The 20,732-nt window shown below is 38.6% G+C and overlaps 1 protein-coding gene across 1 annotated transcript in view; it reads left to right on the top strand.

The window, feature by feature from the left end:
• FRMPD2 (FERM and PDZ domain containing 2) overlaps nt 1-20,732 on the top strand; it is a 215,795-nt gene that overhangs the window by 18,455 nt on the left and 176,608 nt on the right. The window contains 6 exon segments of the mRNA XM_036736525.1: nt 3,299-3,356; nt 4,663-4,807; nt 6,578-6,649; nt 11,702-11,876; nt 17,158-17,308; nt 18,033-18,171. Coding sequence (XP_036592420.1) covers nt 3,299-3,356; nt 4,663-4,807; nt 6,578-6,649; nt 11,702-11,876; nt 17,158-17,308; nt 18,033-18,171 — 740 coding nt within the window.

Genomic DNA, 20,732 nt, shown 5'->3' with positions numbered 1-20,732 from the left:
TACCCGTATGTCTTATATCTGTCCCCTTCTCTCCACTCATGTGGCCATCACTCTAGCTAGGCTCTCATCTTCTCCTGCCTTACAATTCTTCTTCTTCTTCTTCTTCTTCTTCTTCTTCTTCTTCTTCTTCTTCTTCTTCTTCTTCTTCTTCTTCTTCTTCTTCTTCTTCTTCTTCTTCTTCTTCTTCTTCTTCTTCTTCTTCTTCTTCTTCTTCCTCTTCTTCCTCCTCCTCCTCCTTCTCCTCTTCTTTTTCTTCCTCCTCTACTTCTTCTACCTCTTCTTCTTCTTCCTCTACCTCTTCTTCTTCCTCTTCCCTGCTTCCAGTCTCTCCAATCTATCTTCCACATGGATGCCAAAATAATCTACTTAAAGTACAGTTTTGACCATATCACTCCCTTATTCTAGAACCTTTAGTGGCTCCTTAGTGCCTCTTGGATAAAATGTAAATTCCTTTGTTTGGCATTTAAAGCTCTTCACAGTTTGGCTTCAGATTATTCTACAAGGTACTTCATATTATAGAGAAGTGGTACAATGGTAAGGCACTAGGCCTGGAGTCAGGGAGACTTAAGTTCAAATCTACTCTCAGACACTTACTGTATCACCCTGGATGAGTCCTTTAACCTGTCTGCCTCAGTTTCTTCATCTGTAAAATGGAGATGATAATCACGCTTTCCTCTCAGGGTTATTGTGAGGACAAAATGAGATAATACTTGTAAAGTGCTTTATAAACAGAGAAGTGCTATATAGCTATTTTATTATTGTTATTGCTGTTATCATTGCTTTTTACATATTCTTTATTCTGACAAAATGAATCTATTTGATATATCTTGAATTCAGCATTTCATTTTCCACTTCTGTGCTTTCACAATGGCTGTCCCCCACACCTGTGACACATTCCCACCTCCCATTGGAATCCTTGTCTTCCTTCAAAGACTCAGGTGATGTACCATCTCCTATGGGAAACCTTTTCTGGTCTTCATTGTTCTTAGTTCTCTTTCTCCCTCTCTCCTCCCTCCTCCTTCTCTCTCTACCCCCTCTCTCTCTCTTTCTCTCTCTCTCTCTTTCTGTTTTCCTCTTTTTCCTTTTCTCTTCTCTCTCCACATTATATTATAGTTATTTATTTGAATAGATGTTATATCCTCCCTGCAAAATGTAAGCTCCATGTGGGCAGTGGTTATTTTGTAATTTTTGTTAGTCTGTCCCCAGAGCTTAGCAAGCACAGTGCCTTGTAAATGGTAGACACTTATAAATTAATACTGCATTGAATTGAATGTACTTAATCTTATTATTTTCTGCAATGATTTAATGTCTACAAAGAGAATCGTCTTGTGGAATCCTCATAAAAATAGGTGAGGTTGCTACTACAGGTATGAATTACTCACATTTTACAGATGTAGAAATTGAGACTCAGACTTGCCTAGGGTCTTGTTGGGATGAAAAGATGGAAGCAGAATATAAAACTAGATCTTTCTTGATTCTTAGTTCAGCACTTGTTTTGTCCCCTGCTTTGTGATGCTATAATGCTGCTATCAACTATATATGTCCAGGAGACAAAGAGTAAATCACAGATATTTCTGTAGAGTGCTAAACATACTGTAGGTGCTTACTAGATACCATACTGTCGGGCATTGTTCTTTGTTTCATATGTTTGTACCAAAATGGCTTGAAAGCTCATTGACGGTGAAGGCCATGCTTTCTAGCCAAGTCCACAAGTCAGCAAACATTTATTAAGCACCCTGTACTAAGTACTGTCAGGTACTCTGAGAAGGAAATGGCAAACTACTCTAGTATCTTTGCTAAGAAAACCCCAAATGGGGTCATGAAGAGTCAGATATGACTGAAAAACAACTAAGTGCTGGGAATACAAATACAAGCAAAGAGAAAGACAATCCTTGTCCTCAAGGAGTTTACATTCTAATTGTGAAAGACAACACATAAAAAGAAGCTGAAAAGGGGGAGGAGAAAAATGGTGCCTATGATGGCATGGTGGAGAAAGATTTAGAGTGTGAGGAACAGAGCTCTGAGAGAGATGGAGAGAATGTGGTTGGCCTGGGCACTTCCTTTAAAATGGAGGTGCCAGAAAGAACTGACCTTATATTACTTTAGCATCCCTCACAGTTGCAAGGACAGAAGCACACAGCAGGTATAAAATAAAATCACTAAATTATTGGTAAATATTAAACAACTATGGTTAAGTTCACTTGTTTGCCCACAAAGAAGATTTATCCTAAACTGTCCTGAGCAAAGGTCCATAATATTTTAAAGAAAACAAATGAATAAGTTTAGAGTTGAGAGGCAAGTTAGAGATCACCTAGTTCAACCTTCTATCCAGTGTAAGAATCCCTTTTACAATATTCTTAAGAAATTATCATTAAACCTCTGAACACTTTAATTGATGGGGTGGTGTTCACTATCTAACAAGGCAGTCCTTTCCATTGTTAATTAATTCTAATTGACAGAAAGTTCAAATTTTTATTGAGCTGAAGTCTGCCTCCACGTAACTTCCATCCATTGGTTTCCTTAGTCAATTCATTTCAGTAATCAAAGATTTCAGAAATTCACCCATTTCTTTCACTCAACAAAAAAGTGCTAGGAAATTAGACATTTTGGTGCCTTCTTCCCAGATAGTTTCAATTTTTTTTTCCTGAAGATTTTTTGCCTTCTTTATAGTCCCCCCCCCCACCCCACAAAGCACTTCTAATCATAGAACTTTTCTGACCTCACTACCACATTCTGAGAAAATTCCCTAGAAAAAGTGTAATGCTGAAAAGTTCATAGTTACCTTAAAGATAACTCTTCTCCCCATCTCCAAATCTAGAAAGGATTGATGACATTTCAGGGAGGGCGGAAGAAAGCCTACTTTGAAGTTCCCCTAGAGATTAAGTTCTGAACTTTTTGTCTGTTGCATACTCCTTGGGCATTCTGGTGAAGCCCTTGTACCTTACATCAGACTAGGATTTTTAAATGCCTAAAGCAAATATGTAGAATTACAAAGAAAACCAATCATATTGAAATGCAATTGTTAAAATATAAACAAACAAATAAGTTCATGGACCCCAGGCTAGACCCCTGCTAGACAGAGGTTCAAATTATTCTGAAGAGTTTCCGTGATCCAGCAACCTCAGGATCATCCTTCACAAGCTTAGGAGTCTATGGTGTTCTCTAGGCCACCCTGTGACTTTTTCTTAGTCAAGAAAATGTCATGTATTCATACATTCAAGTTTTCTATTCCATGCCAAATGAGAGATTGATAGGAATTGCCTCTGCCTCCTAATCTTTACTGTTTTATTGGTTTCAGAGAGAGACACACGACTGTGGGCTTCAGCAGCCAACAGCTCCAAATTCTTTCTCAGTGGGTAAGCTTTCAAGGGAGCAAGAGTCCAAGCTTTCTACATTAGATGGTTATGATTATCACAAAGTAGAGTACCAGCCCCAAGTCCACTTGTAGACTATTGTGAAATGAAGATAGAGCTGCTATGGAAGAGCTGCCAATGTCTAATTCACTTTGGTGAACCTGAATCATAGAACAAGAAAGTTGGAAGGGGCCTTGGCATCCAATGGATCCAACCCGTATTTGAAAAAGAATCCCTGCTACAATACAACATAAGCCTTTGCTTGAAGACCTCATATGATGAGCTCCACTTTACAACACAGCTCATCCTACTTTTACAGCATTTTGACTGTATTTACCAACATTATGTCTAAATTGGTCTGTTTATAATTTTCATCTATTGCTCCTTATTCTGCCATCTAAGGGCCAAACAGGACATATTTAATGTCTCCTCTATTACAGCCTTTCAGGCCTTTGAAGACAGCTATCATGAGCCCTCTGTGTCTTCTCCAGGCTAAATATCTCCAGTTCCTTTGACTGATCCTCACATGACATAGATTTTGGACTCTTCATCATCTTGGTTGACATCTTTGGGATAGTTCTCTAGCTTATTAATGTTCTTGATAAACTAAGATATCTAGATAGCAATAAACTTTCTTCCTGAAATTGCATTAATCTAGGATTTTTAGATGTGTCAAGTGGCATACTAAGTGTAGTCTAAGACATTCAGGAGAGTTTCTGTTGTCCTTTTGAGAATAAAGTTCAACCCCAATATAATTAGAAAATTTGAGGCCAGATAATTGCCTCAGATGCTAAAGTAGGCATGGGGGAGTGGGGAAAGAAGTTGATTTCTTTATTCCCATTTCTAGTGTATTTTACTCATGTTGTTGCCATATTTACCTTTGACTCTCTATGGATTAAAGTTAGTTATAGTCCTTGCTTATTGGAATTAATATTTGCATAATTCATATATGAAGAAGCCCTCCATGAAGATTATAGTTGTGTCCTGTCTTATCTTCCCAGCATGATTGTTCATCTTCATAGCCTGTGAATAGGACATCACTTATCTCTACCCCAACTGCTAGCATCAAGCAGTGACCACAGGGAACTTCCTACGTTGTTTGACACTTCCCTGACATTTGCTCTCCCTTTACCAGTGAGCTGAGTTTCTATTCTGTGTATAATCGATAACCACACATCCTCCTGTACAGTCAATAACTTGTGGTCTTGGATGCTCTGAAGTTTCAAGATTGTTAAGGAAGGACTTCTAATATTAGTAGTTTCTTGACCACAAAATGAATGGTTTTCTAACTTTGATATCTTGTTCCTAGATCAACTAGTCTTATTGTGGATGAAGTTCCCCCAGGAATTCAGCAAGATAACAGGTTCGGCTTGGGATCAGCCTTCCCTGAGGCACCTGAGAGATCTACCTCAGTGTTCTCTTCCCAGAGATGTTTATTACAAAAGAAGGAAAGGGTAATGTTTAAATAATTTATATATAGATATATGTATATATATACATATATATGTATACACACACACACACACACACACACACACACACACACACATATATATATATGTATATGTATATATGCCTGAGGAAGAATTCCAAACAAGGAGGAAGATGTTGTGGGATAGCTAATTCAGTTAGTCAAAGACAGAACAAAGTTTCTCCAACTGCTAAGAAGTTAGCAGACTGAGCTTGGCCAATGGAAATGGAAAGACAAAGATACATTTTCCATGCTTTTAATGACTTGGGGTAGGTGGGCAATGGCATTAAAGCCCATTTCTGATTCTTTGCCTGAGGTTATCTCATCATTCATGATTTATTTGGTTTGGCTTACCTCTATTTATTTAGATCCTTGCTGGCTGTGAAGTTAGAATTTATGGCTTTCCATGTTTTTGCTGCATAGATTATAAAATCATGGAAAGTTAGATCTAGAAGTGACTTCGGAATTAATCTGGCTCAGCCCTTCTTTTTATAGTTGAGAAAAATGAGGCCCAAATTGGGGAAGTGACTTGTTAGAAAGTTAATAAGCAGCCAAGCCTGGGCTGGAACTCTTTCTATAACACCATGAAAATTCTGGGGATGAGCAATAGCCAGTTACCTAGAGAGGAGGCAGCTTTGCATAGCAGATAAGGTATTGGATTTGAAGTCAGAAAGATGGGTTTGAATCCAGTCTTGACACATATAGGCTATGCCATCTTGGATGAAGCATTTCTCTTCTTTGAATCTCAGTTTCCTAATCTGTAAAATATAGATGACTGCTATTTCAAAGTGTTGTTCTGAGGCTCAAATGAGAGCATGTAAAAAGCTTTGCAAAGCAGAGATTCAAATAGGCAGCCTGCTGGCTGCACAAGGACCACAAACATTCCTGAGTGCACACCACACCAGATTAAAATATTATTGGGAATTATTTAACAAAATAAATCAAAATACAATGAAATCTAGACAACATCACACTTTAAAACAAAGTCAATATGTGACCTGCAGGGATCTGTATGTACAGATTAATGGCACCTATTTTTATTTGAGTTTGACACCACTGGTGTAAACCATAAAAGTCAGTTATTATGAAGTCTAAAGATTTTATGACCCAAAGATTTCACCATTTACTAGCTACATGACATTGGACTTTTCGCCCCTCTGGTGAAATTGGACCACCACATTCAGCCTAGTGCTGGACACATAGCAGACATCAACAAAAGCCTTTTGGTTGACCAATGGGCCAATCAATGGATCATCCACTTTCCTCTAAAAATATTTAATTACTTAATTGAGCCACTTAAATTCTGAATGAGTAATGATAACTGTCATTTATAGAGATCTTCAGTAGTTACAAAGCACCATACCTAATTATCTCATGTGAGTTTTGCAATAATTTTGTGAAGTAGACAGTATGGATATTATCTCCATTTTACAGGCGCAGAAACTGAGAACCTATGAAGTTAAGTGACTTGCTCATGGTCAAAGAGGTATTAAATGTGGAGGAGGGATTATCTCTTAAAACTACACTGCTTTGCTAAGCTAGCTTAGTTAAATGGCCTTTTGTCCTTTCTATTCTAGAATTTAATGAAGCTCTGATTTTTTCCCTTCTTCTGTTATACACTGAGTCTGCCTTTCCCAGCTCTGTAGGGAAAAAAGGGCTAGTACAACTGTGGTAACACAGATCCAGGTGGGGATTGACCAGAACGGGACAAAGCTAGTCCTGTTTATTACAACATTGATTCATTTTCTCCTAGTTCTCAAGACCAGAATTTATCCAGTTGACTGGAGAGGCACCAGTGACATTACTACTACCAGGATCCATTGTGGTAACTATTGTCTTCAGTTTTGACTTGAGTGGAAGATGAGAGTAGGGGCAGTAAATTCTGTTATTCGTATGGCTATATATGACAGTAGAACTGTGGCTGGTGGTTCCTGAGCATGATATGGAAGATTTTTGTTTTCCCTGGGACTCCAAGGAACATTCTACATAGCCAGAACCAAAGTTAAGAATATTTCACATGGGGAACCTAGGTGGCAAAGTAAACATTGTGCTATACTTGGACTCAGGAAGTCCTTAGTTCCAATCTGGCCTCAGATACTTGCTAGCTATGTTACCCTAGCAAGTCACTTAATCTCAGTTTGCTTCAGTTTATCCAACTGTAAAATAGGAGTAATGATAATCTCTACTTCCCAGGGTTGTGGTGAGGATCAAATTTGATAATAAACGTAAAATGCGTTTCGAACCTTAAAGTGCTATATAAATATTAGCTATCATTACTGTTATTATTATTTTTAAAAATGGAGGAATTGTCATGGGGACAGATGACCACCAAGTGAAGTGTAGAGATGGCCGTCACGGTGAAGAAGAAATACCAGTCCCCAGAGTGGGGGAAAGCATGTCCCCTTGGATGTTGGTGCCCTGGTCAAAGCCCCATTCATCATGTGCTTGTTACAGCTCTACACAGATCTTGAAGAGGGAGAATTACGTATTATTTTTAGGTCTAGTCTGCTGAATCACTAGCTGTCATTGCTTCATGGCTGTCAGGTTGATATAATCCAGGCCTCTGGCTGAGTCCAGACCTTCCAAGTCTCAAATCTAAACTTAAAATAGCACATTTTCAAAACATGATCACAACTGGAGCTGAAGGGCCAGTGGGAGGAAAGCTGATGAATTGATTCAGGCTTTAGTTCCTTCTGGTGCCCAGAGTCCTTCTGCAGACGCCTAAGGGCTAGTCCTTTTGACACTGCCTGGGAGGCTCTCAGTGATACTAACCCCTTTCCTTTGGAGCGAGGTTGAATTTACTACCTTTAATATGACCTTTACAGTTTCCATCTCCTCTGTTATGGTGGCAAGCTGGTTATCTGGGCCTCATAGGATTATACTGTGATCATACTCCCAAAGTCCCAGAGTCAGTGATTTTGCTGAGATTTATATTTTCTGCTTGTGTAGCTCAGTAGCAGCAGTGGGGGTGGTGCAGACAGACCCCACATCTGCAGGGCCAGTAAATAACCAGAGACCGTGTAGACAAAGGCTGCTGCAGCCCCAAACCACTGGTGCTATTGTAACAACCTTCCATTTTTCTTCCATGTGCAGGACAGTATGATTAGTTGTGTGTATGTGAGAGACATGGAAAGAATTTCCCACACAGGCAGGGTATTTTGGTAACAGTAGTTTGAGGGTCCTGGGAATACTTCCTTTGGTGGAATTTCTTTGTGAGGCGCCCTGCAATTTTTTGTGTGGATGAGAGGCCTAAGTGTTGTCCTCAGTATGTTTCCTCTGTAGACCGTGGTACAAACACCATTTGTCTTGCCTTTCTGGAGGCAAGGAGTACAGGGATTTGGGAAAAGCAGACATAGTCTCATGGTGAGATGAATGCCTAAAGACTTAGTGACTTCTCTGAAGCTACTTACCAAGGTCTTCCCCTTTCCATACTTCTCTATCCTGCTGGAGTATTTTCTACCCTGCCACTGCTGCTGCTCTAACCTCTAAGCTGGTAATAATAAAATTGATGAGAGCAACAATAAAAACTAGCATTTATATAGTGAACCAATCATAATAATATTAATATTATTATGTTATTAATATAATAGATATAGTATATAATAGTATATAATACATTATGGTATATTATGATATATTATTAATACAATGACTAGCATTTATATAGTAAACCAATCATAATAATATTAATATTATTAATATAATAGATATATTATATACAATATAATAATATATAATGTATTATGATATATTGATAAATATTATTAATACAATAACAATGCCTAGCATTTATATAGTAAACCAATTGTAATAATATTAATATTATTATGTTATGAATATAATAGATAAAATATATTATATATAATAGCATATAATATATTATGATACATTGATATATATTATTAATACAATAACAATGCCTAGCATTTATGTAGTAAACCAATAACAATAATATTAACAAGAAAATAATACTTACTAGCATTTCTATAGTTCCTTACGGTTTGAAATGTTCTATACATATATTATCTCATTTGGTGAGGTAGCTGCTATTATTATCCACATTTTACAGAAGGGGAAACTGAGGTTAGGAAAGGGTTAAGTGACTTGCATAGTTAGTAAATGTCTAAGGTCAGATTTGACCCAGTCTTCGTGCCTCCAAGTCCACCATTATCTTATCTATTAGAAACCAGACCATGTAGAAGCAGAACTGCTTAGTTCTGACTTGTGCCCTGAGAACTGCATTTCACCCTGGCCATTTTCTGCTGTCTTCACACCCCCTTTCCACCTTTTGCTCTGAAAATTGTAATCAAATCATTCCCAGTGCCTCTATAAAGGAAGTTTCAATTGACTACCCTATTATTCCACTCACTATCTCCCTGACTTCCCAGACCAAAACACCCTTCATTGGCCACCATTTCCCATCCTCTCCCTGGATTGTTATATAATCTCCTTGAGATTAGGTCCTGTCCTTTGTTTTTGTATGTTCAGAATTTAATACAATGTACAATACATGTAGTAAGCACTTAGTAATACAGTGGATAGAGTGGGGACCAGTATTTAGAAAAGACTCATCTTCCTGAGTCCAAATCTGGCCTCAACACTTCCTAGCTGTGTGACCCTGGGCAAGTCACTTAACCCTGTTTACCTCAGTTCTTCATCTGTAAAATGAGCTGGAGAAGGAAATGGCAAACCACTCTGGTATCTTTGCCAAGAAAAATCCAAATGGGGTCACAAAGAGTCAGATGCATCTGAAATGATTCTTTAATAAATATGTTTTTCATTCATTTATTCATTCATTCTTTAAGAATGTATCTACTTTTGAGTCTGAAGCCTCTGGTCCATTTCTCTTGACCTATATTGTGCATTTAAAAGGAGGAATTTGGTAGCAACTTCCCTTCTTCCTTCCAATGCTTTCCTGGCTTTAGTACCAGGTGTCTTGCTGGGCAGCTATTAAGATTCTTTGCCTCTCACCAAGTCCTTGTGTCATTGTATTTTGATGTCTTGCTACTTATATATTCTAGTTCTTATGCACACAATTTGGTAGCTCCAATCAGTGATACTACTAAGAACGAGTAACCATGTAGATGCTCTTATGGTTCTGATCACCTGGACTTCATGAAAATAATGTCCAGTGAACTAAGTAGGTCAACTGGGCAGACATCTCTACATGTTCTGATCCTTTAGGATATCCACCCAATTTTTCACTCTTTTCACTTTCTTTTCTGGCTCCATAGGAAGAACAAGGTGAAACTAACACTAGGAATCAGTATTCTTGCCTTTTGGAAACTGACCTTCTGTATCCTAAGCTCACTTCCAAATGCTTGCTTTCCTTCTTGCAGTCTTTTATCCTTAAGCAAAGGGCTGGAGCTAGACAAAATTGGAAAGGCAAAATTTGTCTTTTCTATCCTCCAGCTTCTCCTTTTTGCATATTTTTGCTCACCTGTGTCAACCTTCTTTACCTCTTTCCTTTACCCGCCCAGTGCCTGGTGTCTTCTCTCAATTCCTCAATTAAAAGTAATTTTAAGAAAGAATCTGTCATCAGTCATTTATTTATACCTAAATACGAATTTAAATCCAGCCCCTCCCCACCTTTCAAGGGCACTCACATTCCCTTCATAGAATGTTTATTTCTTGAGAGTAGGGATTGTTTCATTTTGAAGATTTGTATCCTCAATGCCTGACATGGTAAGTGCCTTATAATTACTTGTTGATTGAGTGGTTTCTTCTACTTGTAGAGTGAGGCAGCTGTTCTTAGGTAAGGGAATTTCAGGTATCAACATGGGAGATGAAAGTTATTTTTTTTTTAGGTTATGGGCAGAGCCCTTTCTGGTTTCCCTAATCTGTCACCTTATGGTTCCCTCATAGTGATAACTGACATTTAACATTAATTTTTTTTATTCTGAACTTAATAAACACCAAATAAAGTGCTTCATTCCTTATTTACATTCTCTCATTTGTGCTTCATAATAGCCCTATAAGTTAGATACCATAGGTTTTATCATTACTATTTTACCAATGAGAAAACTAAGGCTCAGAGTATATAAATGACTTAGTCATGGTCACACAGCTAGTGAATGTCATGGGGAAGGACTTGAACCCATGAACCCATGTCTTCTTTACTCTAGGCCCAATGCTCTTTATACAATATGCCATAATAGCATTTATTTCAACTGTCCAGGAGCAGTGTGAGAAGTTGACCTTCCCTTCTCCACAACTACCTGTTTATTGTTTCTGCACCGCTTTGTTGTGTCCCTGCCTTCCTTTGTCTGCTCTGCTCTGCTGGTGGCCAATTTGCCCAGAAAGATGGTTTGGACTGTAGTTTAGACCGCTTACTTCCAGTATTTTATACCACCTTGTGTTCATAACCTGAGGAGAGGGAAGCTCAAGAAATCAGAAATAGTTTCATAATAAATCTTTCACCTGCTGATAAATGACATCGAGTTTGGTTATGCCGTGCAATTTCAAGATTCTAATTAATCCCCTTATCTCTCTTCCATGACTATTCATGGATTCTTCATGTTAGGGAGAGCTGGGTTGAGATGGTAACTGGGCAATATGGAATTCATTATCATTATCTCCAAGTTGTGAACCTCAGTGAACAGCATTAGATTGATTGACAACACTGAAAGTGCAATGAATAATTAATGATGGTCCCTTGAAAGGCTCAACAGGGAGATGGACAGGGGAGATACACTGAGGATTTTAATGGGGATTTCTGCAGGGAGAAAGCTCCCGTTGGAACTGCCTTTATAAGCACCTCTGTGGAAATAGAGCCCACACTGCAAATTGGAATATGTTATAGAGAGATATTACAGAGAGAGATATTGCGCTGACAGGGACCTGGCATTCATGTATTATTTTTTTCTTCTTTTTCCAGACAAAAAAGGGGAAATCATATTTGTCTCAAAGAGAACTCTACGTGGTTCTGCTGAATGGGCAGTGTTTAGAAGTGAAATGTGACATAAAGTCCAAGGCACGAGACGTCTTTAATTTAGTTAGGACCTGTGCCAACCTAGTTGAATACTTCTACTTTGGCTTGGCTTTCCAGAAAGGTAAGTGTTTACTATAGCACAAGATCAATTTTTTTTAAAAGATGAAAACTAAAAAAGAAATTCATTAAAAAAAGAAATATCTGCTTCCTTCTTAGCAGCAGCCGGCTGGCAATATATTCAGTGACATATATAGGTGACCAAGATTCTGGTTGGCTGGATTTTATTCTTTCTGATTTTATATGTCACTGGAAAATCACTTAAAAATCTCTGTAGCTCACTTTCTCCATTAAAAAAATGGGGTCAGTATTTTCAAGTGTCAAGTTCTTTGCGTGAGGGCCATGATGTAAGTGTTATAATGAAGTGTTAATCCTTCCCTGAATATGGAATAGGATAGTTATTTCAGGGCAATTCTCAAGGCTACCTACACGGTAAGATGTACAAGTTAGAGAAGCTGAAAATTCCCATCCAAATATAAATATAGAACCAGAGGAGAGTTATGGGATCCAGTAGAATGTAAGCTCCTTGAGGGCAGGGACTATTTTCATTTCTTGTCTTCAAAGCCTTAGCTTCTAGCAAAATACCTGGTACATAGGTAGTAAATGATGATGTTGAGTTGAATTGACTCTAAAGATAGTCCAGGCCCTTAGACAGGGATGCGACTAGATCATATTGAATACTTCTGGAGAAGGAGGCTCTACAACCTCATGTCCTCAGTTACTTTTTCTGTATCTTAAAATTCTTGCTATGAGGAGCTTTTATTTACAATGAATTATTTTAATTCTGAACTTAAACACTAGGAGAAAAAAACCACTTTCATACTCACAGCAGAACATAGAAAAAAAGATTCTTTATGGAACTGTGAACCTCAATTTTATATCACTTGCTTAAAAATGTGTAATGAATTCTCTGTTATTTTCAAAATGTCCTGTTTGACTGGGCTTCCTTTTGAACTTCCTTTTGGAATATAGTATTCCAAGATTTCCTCTGGTTTTCAGTAGCACCTGCTATATCTTGCACAGTTCTGGCTGTAGTTCCTTGAATTATAGGTCCTTGTATTCTTCTTTGGATGCTGTTAGTGTTTTTTCTTTGAAATAGGGTCTCTGGATTTTGACTATGACATTCTGTTCTCTTCTGAGCATTAAAAATGTTTCAGTGGCCCTCTTTTTTGGTATCCATACTGCTAATCTCTCTCTCCCCCCACCCTAATTAACCAAAAATAAGAAAGGAAAAAAAACCTTGTTACAAATAAGAAAATTCTTCAAACAAAATGATTACCTATAGTAGCCATATCAAAAAATGTATAACTCTGCACCTTGTATCCATTACTCCTCTGTCTGGAGGTGGGTAACATATATGTCATCATAGGTCCTCTGGAGAGAGAGTTGATCAGTGCTTTGATCAGGCTTTTCAAGTCTACTAAACCATTGTTGTTTTTACAATGTTGTATATGTAATGTGTTCTTGTTCTGTTCATTTCATTCTATATCAGTTCACACCTACCAGAATTCTCTGAACTTTTCTCTTTTCTTACAACATTGCATTCACATGATGCCATTCATTTAGCCATTCCTCAATGGTCTAAGAGGCAATCTAAGACACCCCCTTAGATCTAGTTCTTTCATTTCCTCTCCTTCCCATCCCCCTGCCCGATTTAATAGTAAGTGCTTAAAAAGTATTGATTGACTGATGATTCCCCCTTCAGATTGAAGAAGTTTGTTTTGATTGTGACTATTCCCTTCCCAGAATTTTCATCAATCTTAACAACCTCCCCTCAGCCAACTCCCTTATTTCTCTGTTGAGTTTGACATCAAATTAATTTGTCCATAAACTGGTGTGTGTGTGTGTGTGTGTGTGTGTGTGTGTGTGAGTGTATTTGTATGTGTGCAATATTCTTCTGTCCATTCATATAAGAATGAGGTTCATCTGATATGCACTCTTTCTACCCCTTCTTCCATGTTTATATATTTTTCTCACATACCCAGTTATGAGAAGCAACAAGTTCCATTTCCTTCTTCCTCTTTTCTACCCTAGTGTTACTCCCTTTTCTTTTTCCTCTTTTCAAATCCTTAAACAGTATTAACTTTGCACCACCAATGCCAGGACCTCTATTCTTGTTTAGCACCCTCAATACCCTTTCATAATTAGGTTTTGAATGTCCACTTTTTTCTTCTCTCCCTTACTAGAAAGTCAACATCGCATCAGCACAAATCTCTCTCTAATTGTTCACATAAATATACCTTTCTTGGTTTCTCTGAACTCTTGAGTTTGTATTTCAAAGCTCCTACTTGGCTTTGGTCTTTTAATCAAAAGCGTTTGATAGTCCTCTATCCCATTAAAGATCCAATTTTCTCCCTATAGGGCTGTATTTAGTTTTGTAGAATATGTTGGTTTTGGTCATTAAGTTTATTGCTTTTGCCTTTTGGAATATAGTATTCCAAGATTTCGTCTGGTTTTCAGTAGCACCTGCTATATCTTGCATAGTTCTGGCTATAGTTCCTTGAATTATAGGTCCTTGTATTCTTCTTTGGATGCTGTTAGTGTTTTTTCTTTGAAATAGGGTCTCTGGATTTTGACTATGACATCCTAGGACTTTTCCTTTTGAGGTTCCTTTCAGGATGTGGTCACTTCATTATTTTTATTTCTACTTTTCTCTCTGGTTCCAATTAATGTTGACAGTTTTCATTTATGATTTCTTGAAATACAGTTTTTAGGCTTTTTATTTTAATCATGATTTCAAGGAGTTCTGATGATTCTTAAGGTCTCTCTCCTTAACCAATTTTCCTTTTAAGTTTTTTAATCACATATTTAGCATGTTCTTTTATTTTTAACCTTCTGGTTTTGTTCTGAGATTTTTTGCTATTTCATGGAACCATTGATTTTGGTTTCATCTGTTTGAGTTTTCAGGGATTCCATTTCTTGGGTGCCTTTTTTTCCTCCTATGTTACTTATTCTCTTTCCAGTTCTTTCCTCAAGGATTTTTATTTCATTTTTTCCACTTTTAACTTTCTAAGTTTGGAAAATCCATTTTCCTCCTTTGAATTTCTTCTTTCAGTCATTATAGGGTTAATTTGCAGTCATTTTTTGACACCAGGTGGTGTTTTCTTTGATTTACTTATCTCTACAGCTTTAGTCCCTGAATCGGGGCTTTGTGCCAGTACCAAGCTCTACTTCTTGCTATGTTCTTAGGTAAAATGGTCAGCCCTATTTAGTCATGCCCTGGCTTCTCATGGTTACCTTGCCTCCCAGGGTTTACCTTCCTGGATATTTGAGGTTCAGAGGCCAAAATATCAGGGCCCTCTCTGGTGTTTCAGGGCAGAGCGTAACGGACCTTTGCTGTCTGGATTTGAGTAATGGTTCCACATCCTGCTTGTCCCGGTCTGCTACTGCTCCTTGGAGTTTATGAGATTCTCACCCTGTGACTTTCTGGCCACACTGACACTTTCTGACTGGGGCTTTCAGGCCACCCCTTAACTCTTGATGTCTCTGATCTCAGAATGTTGAAGGCTACATGTGTCCTTGGCCATCTCTGTTTACGCTGGGAGGTTAATCTGTATTGGAACTAGCTTTGCTGGGATGGCGGAGCAGCAGACATTTTGTGCAGGTCTGGGTTGGAAGAGTTTCTCATTCAATTCCTTGATCTCATTCCATCTGTTGTGGTCTTCAGGTTTTCACTAGAGAGGATGTAAGGAGCTGGGCAGCCTATCTTACCTTTAGGCAGCCATCTTGGCATGAACTCTACCAGGAGCTTTTTTAGCTTGCCTGTTCTAAATCTACTCTGTTTTCCTTCCTTCTGTCCATTAATAGATATGAAAATCAGCTTCAAGTTTGATATCACTTTCTAATTCCTTCCCTAATTATTTTCCTTTTATAGCATTATGGAATCTTGGCCCTGCAAGGGACCTTAAAGGACATCTGGTACATCTTGATATCTGATATATTAAACCTCTGTAAAAATTCTCAGATAAGCGGTCATCTTTGCATACCTCCAATACCTAATGCAGCTGTTCCTACTTTTGAATTTCCCAAATTGTTAAGGAATTCTTTCTCTTTTTGTTAATCATCACTAGCAGAAACAACACTGAGCTTCTTTTGTCTACCTGTGCCTAACACAGAAGTCCTGTCTTTCTACATTTATGTTAAGCCTAAAGCTGTTTTTAGGAGCTAGGCAGAGATACAGTTTCTAAAAACAATTATATTACTCTTCCCTGGCCTATTTTCTCTTGATCCACATCTCTCTTTGCAAATATTATGTCAAGTGAGATAATATTTGTAAAGTGCTTAGTACAGTCCCTGGCACATGTTATTCAGTTGTTTTTCACTTGTGTCTGACTCTTTGTGACTTTTGGCTTTTATTTTTGGCAAAGATACTAGAGCAGTTTGCCGTTTCCTTCTCCAGCTCATTTTATAGGTGAGGAGACTGAGGCAAACAGAGTTAAATGACTTCCCAGGGTCACACAACTTGTAAAGATCTGAGGCCAGATTTGAACTCAGGAAGATGAATCTTTTTGATTCCAAACCCAGTGCTCCATTCACTGTGCCACCTAGCTGCCCATTTGCCTGGCACACAGTAGGTACTGAACAAATCCTTCCCTTCCTTCCTCCCTTATTTCTTCCTTCTTTCCTTCCTTCTTTTCTTCCTTTCTTTCTTCCTTCCTTCTTTCCTTCCTCCCTTCCTCCTTTTCTCCCTTCTTCTCTCCTTCCCTCCCTTCCTCCCTCCATCCTTTTTTCTTTCCTTCCTCCCTTCCTCTCTCCCTCTCTCCTTTTCTTCCTTTCTCCATTTTCTTCCCCTTTTCCTCTTTGTTTCTCCTTTCCTTCTTCCTTTCCTCCCTCCCTCCCATCCTTCCTTCCTTCCTTCTTTCCCTCCTTCCTTCCTTCTTTCCTTCCTTCCTTTTTCTTAGAACTATGGATTACCCTAGATAGATGTTAAATCCTGACATTGAGAACTGGACAAGGCCATACATTGATGAGGGATGACTTCCTAGAGATTTATATATGTAAGCTGAGCCCTTCCTATCAGGTATGAGTTCGGTAGAATGCATTCATTCTGACAATCATGTCTGTTCAGACAATAATAATAGTTAACATTTATGTGGCGCTTGTAAATTTACCAAATCCTTTTACTTCTATTCTGTCTTTGATCTTCACAATAACCCTGCATAGTAAGTGCTATTATTTTATAGGTGATGATTTGAGACTGAGAGAAGTTAAGCAATTTGCCCAGGATCGCACAGCTAGTAAACATTGGAGACAGGATTTGAATTCAGATCCCCTTGCTTGAGAGTCCAAAACTTCATTCACCATGCCATAGAGCTGATTTAAACCACTGAGTGTTTCCATTTCAGGTAAAGAATTCTTTTTCTTGAATGATGAAACCAAGTTATATGAAGTGGCACCAGAAGGCTGGAATGACAGATCCAAGAAGAAAACCACCATTGTTAACTTCACACTCTTTCTGAGAATAAAATTCTTTGTCAGCCACTTTCACCTTATCCAGTGAGTGCCATGGTCTTCTTGCTCATTCCTTTGATAGTGGATGCTTGCTTTAAGCTAAATCATGAGCACCTGTACACACAGTTAAATATGATACAAAGAACTTTGACATGGGGCGCAGCATTAGTCACTGGGGAAATCAGGACATGCTCCCCAGAGGGAGTTGTGCCTGATTAGAGACCTGGAGGAAGAGGAGGATTCTAAAAAGATCAACAGGAGTTGAGGTACATTCCAGAGGTGGAAGAAATTTCTTTCTTCAGCCCCAGAGAGAGTACTGGAATGGAGGAGATCATAAGCCCAAAATATTATTAAAGTAAATGTTTGTCGAAATGAATTAGGTTTGTAGACTTTGATTATGCATTCTTTCACAGCTGTCACCTTTTATAGACTGAAGAGATGGATTCTTTTAACTTTGTCCTCCTATACCAGCCACGGTGTAGTGGATAGAGAATTGGCCTTAGAGCTAAAAAGATCTGGGTTCAAGTCTTGTTTTTGACACATACTGGCTATGTAATCATGGGTGAATCACTTCACTTTTTAGTATTCTAAATAACTCTCTTCAAGACTATAAGTTGCAGAGAAGGTGCCAACTTGTACTGGTAGGGGGGATTTCCTCAGATGGGAGTCTGCTAAATGATTAAAATCATACCGGCATTTGCACCTTCCTTTCTCTTCCTCCTGCTGGTATCTGATAATTTTATTTGCCCTTCTCTCTTTGTTTTTCTAGGCACAGTCTTACAAGACATCAATTTTATCTCCAGCTCCGGAAAGACATTCTGGAAGAACGTATATACTGCAACGATGAGATGTTATTACAGCTTGGTGCCTTAGCCTTACAAGTGGAATTTGGGAACTATAGTCCAGAGGCATGGCTGATAATTCTATGTTTATTCATGCATTTGTTCTGCAAGCATTTCTGAGTGCTCCCTGACTATGCAAGCCTGGCCTGGATGCCCCAGTTGGTATTGGAGTGGGTTACTATAGAATAGAAAAACCTGACTCTGAAGCCCTGTATGTATGACATGATGGTCTATGATAGAGATTCCATCTGGAATTCTACTTGAGATCATAGATTTAGACTTGAAGAAGCTTCAAAGATAATCTTGTCAAGGTGTTACTAAGCTGGGTTCTGTGAAGTTATTAAGAATTTTTTGATAAATATATTTTAAAATAATCGATTTCCTTTGCAATCCTATGCATTTTGTTGATCTATTTAAAAATAATATTCTTAGAGAGGGTCCATAGGTTCTACTGTACTGTCAAAGGGGTTCACAAAACAAAAAGAGACCTAGAACCCCTAATCAAGACCCACCTTCTCGTTTTACAGACCAGGAAACAGACCCAGAGAAAAGAAGTGACTTGGCTGAAGCCACACAGATGGCAAGTTGTGGAGCTTGGATTTGAACCCAGGTTATCTCATTCTAAATCCAGAGATCTTTCCATTGTATCACACAGTCTGTGCTTTGATGAGTCTGTGACCTCATTCAGCTAGACCCTCCCTGGACCAAAGCACATTGCAGCCCATCCGTGTATTACTTATTTTTCAGTGATTTCTATCATAAGACAGGCAGAACACAAGTGACATTATTGTAAACTAAATGCTAGTCTAATTCTTATCTAGCCCCTTCCAAATGACAGCTGCAGTTAGGTCAACCCTACCTGTGTCTGTACAGCTGGGGCACAATCCCATGTTAGAGCTCTCTTGAAGATCGCTTTGATGCTCTTCGTTTGTGATATCCCTGAGGCTGGGGAGACAGGCCACAGAAAAGCAAATGACAGGAACTCTTGGCCATTTCACATTTAGCTGGTCATTGGGATGCAGGCTAGCAACTGAATGGGAGCTCCTGCTGAGCCCTGGAGTTCCAGAGTTTCGAAGAGGCAGAAAGGTTTAATGCAAGAAGCACTGGGCTTACAGAGGGGAGAGCTGCATTTGAATTATGGCTTTGACACCTAATAGTCAGTCACTTAGGCTCTTGGAGACCTTTTCCTTTCTGTCTCCATCTTCTGGCTTCTTGCAAGTTCCAGCTAAAGTCCCATCTTCAACAACCAATCAATAAACATTTATTAATACCTCCTATGTGCCAGGCACTGTGCTAAGAAGCCTTTTCCGGTATCTTTTACCACTGGTGCTTTCCTTCTTTCAATATGTTTAATATGTATATATATATATATACACACATATATATATACACACATATATATATGTATATATGTGTGTGTGTACGTATATATGTAACAAATTGAAAGATATTATATATGTGTATATGTACAAACATATATATATGTATGCACAAATATCTATCTAATAGTTATATAGTTGTTTGCCTATGGTCTCCTCCATTAGACTGCCAGCTCATTGAGAGTAAGGACTGTCATTTTGCTTTTCTTTGAACCCCTGTCATTTAGCACAGTGCCTGGCACACACAATGCACTTAATAAATTTACTAACTGACAATAAATTACCTAAGAGTTGCTGATTTGATTTGGTGAAGGGTATTTCCAAACCTAGCATTGTAACCTATCGGGTCCATAAAAACCCATAACAAAATATCACCTACCTCACAGGACTGTTATGGGAGAAGAAAGTGCTTTGTAAGCCTTCAAATGCAATAGAAATGTGAGCACTTAATATTAGTATTATTCTCCTTTTCAAGCGTGGCGCCATTCCAGTGTTTGCGGCTTAGTTATAGCAGCTCTTCTGATCACAGCGCAGATGGGCTGGCTACAGGCCTACCACATCAGTGCCTTTATGGAAACCATTAGAATGAGAATGAGCTATTGGAATGGAAGTTGGACCCTTTGTGGGCTTGCCACCTCCCTAAATATCATCCTGGGATCCATTTGCCTGCTTCAGATATTCTCCCTAGGAACCCGACTCTTCATATTCATTCATTCATTCATTCAATAAGCATTTATTTGTTGTTCAGTAGTTTTTTTCCCAGTTGTATCTGACTCTTTGTGACCCCATTTGGGGTTTTCTCTGCAGAGATACTGGAGTGGTTTGCCATTTTCTTCTCTAACTGATTTTACAGATGAGGAAACTGAGGCAAACAGGATTAAGTGACTTGCCCAGAGTCACACAGTTAGTTTCTGAGGCCAGATTTGAACTCAGGAAAGATGAATCTTCTTGACTTCTTGACTCTAGATCCAGTGGTGTATACACTGGGCCACCTAGCTTTCCCTATTATGTGTAAGGCCAGAGGCAGCACGGCTTGCTGGATAGAGTCTTGAGTCAGAATATCTTGGGTATAAGTACCACCTCTGACATGTACTAGATTTGTAACTCTGGACAAATCACTTACTGCCTCAGCATCCCAGGTGACCCTTATATTATAAGTGGCCGAACTTTTGTGAATCTGCATTGTTAGATAGAATTTCTTCCCCAGAAACTTGTTCTCAGGGCAGCTAGGTGGTGCAGTGAGTAGAG

The sequence above is a fragment of the Trichosurus vulpecula genome, chromosome 8 (assembly GCF_011100635.1).
Source record: "Trichosurus vulpecula isolate mTriVul1 chromosome 8, mTriVul1.pri, whole genome shotgun sequence".
Taxonomy (NCBI): domain Eukaryota; kingdom Metazoa; phylum Chordata; class Mammalia; order Diprotodontia; family Phalangeridae; genus Trichosurus; species Trichosurus vulpecula.
This window is presented reverse-complemented; position numbering and strand designations above follow the sequence as displayed.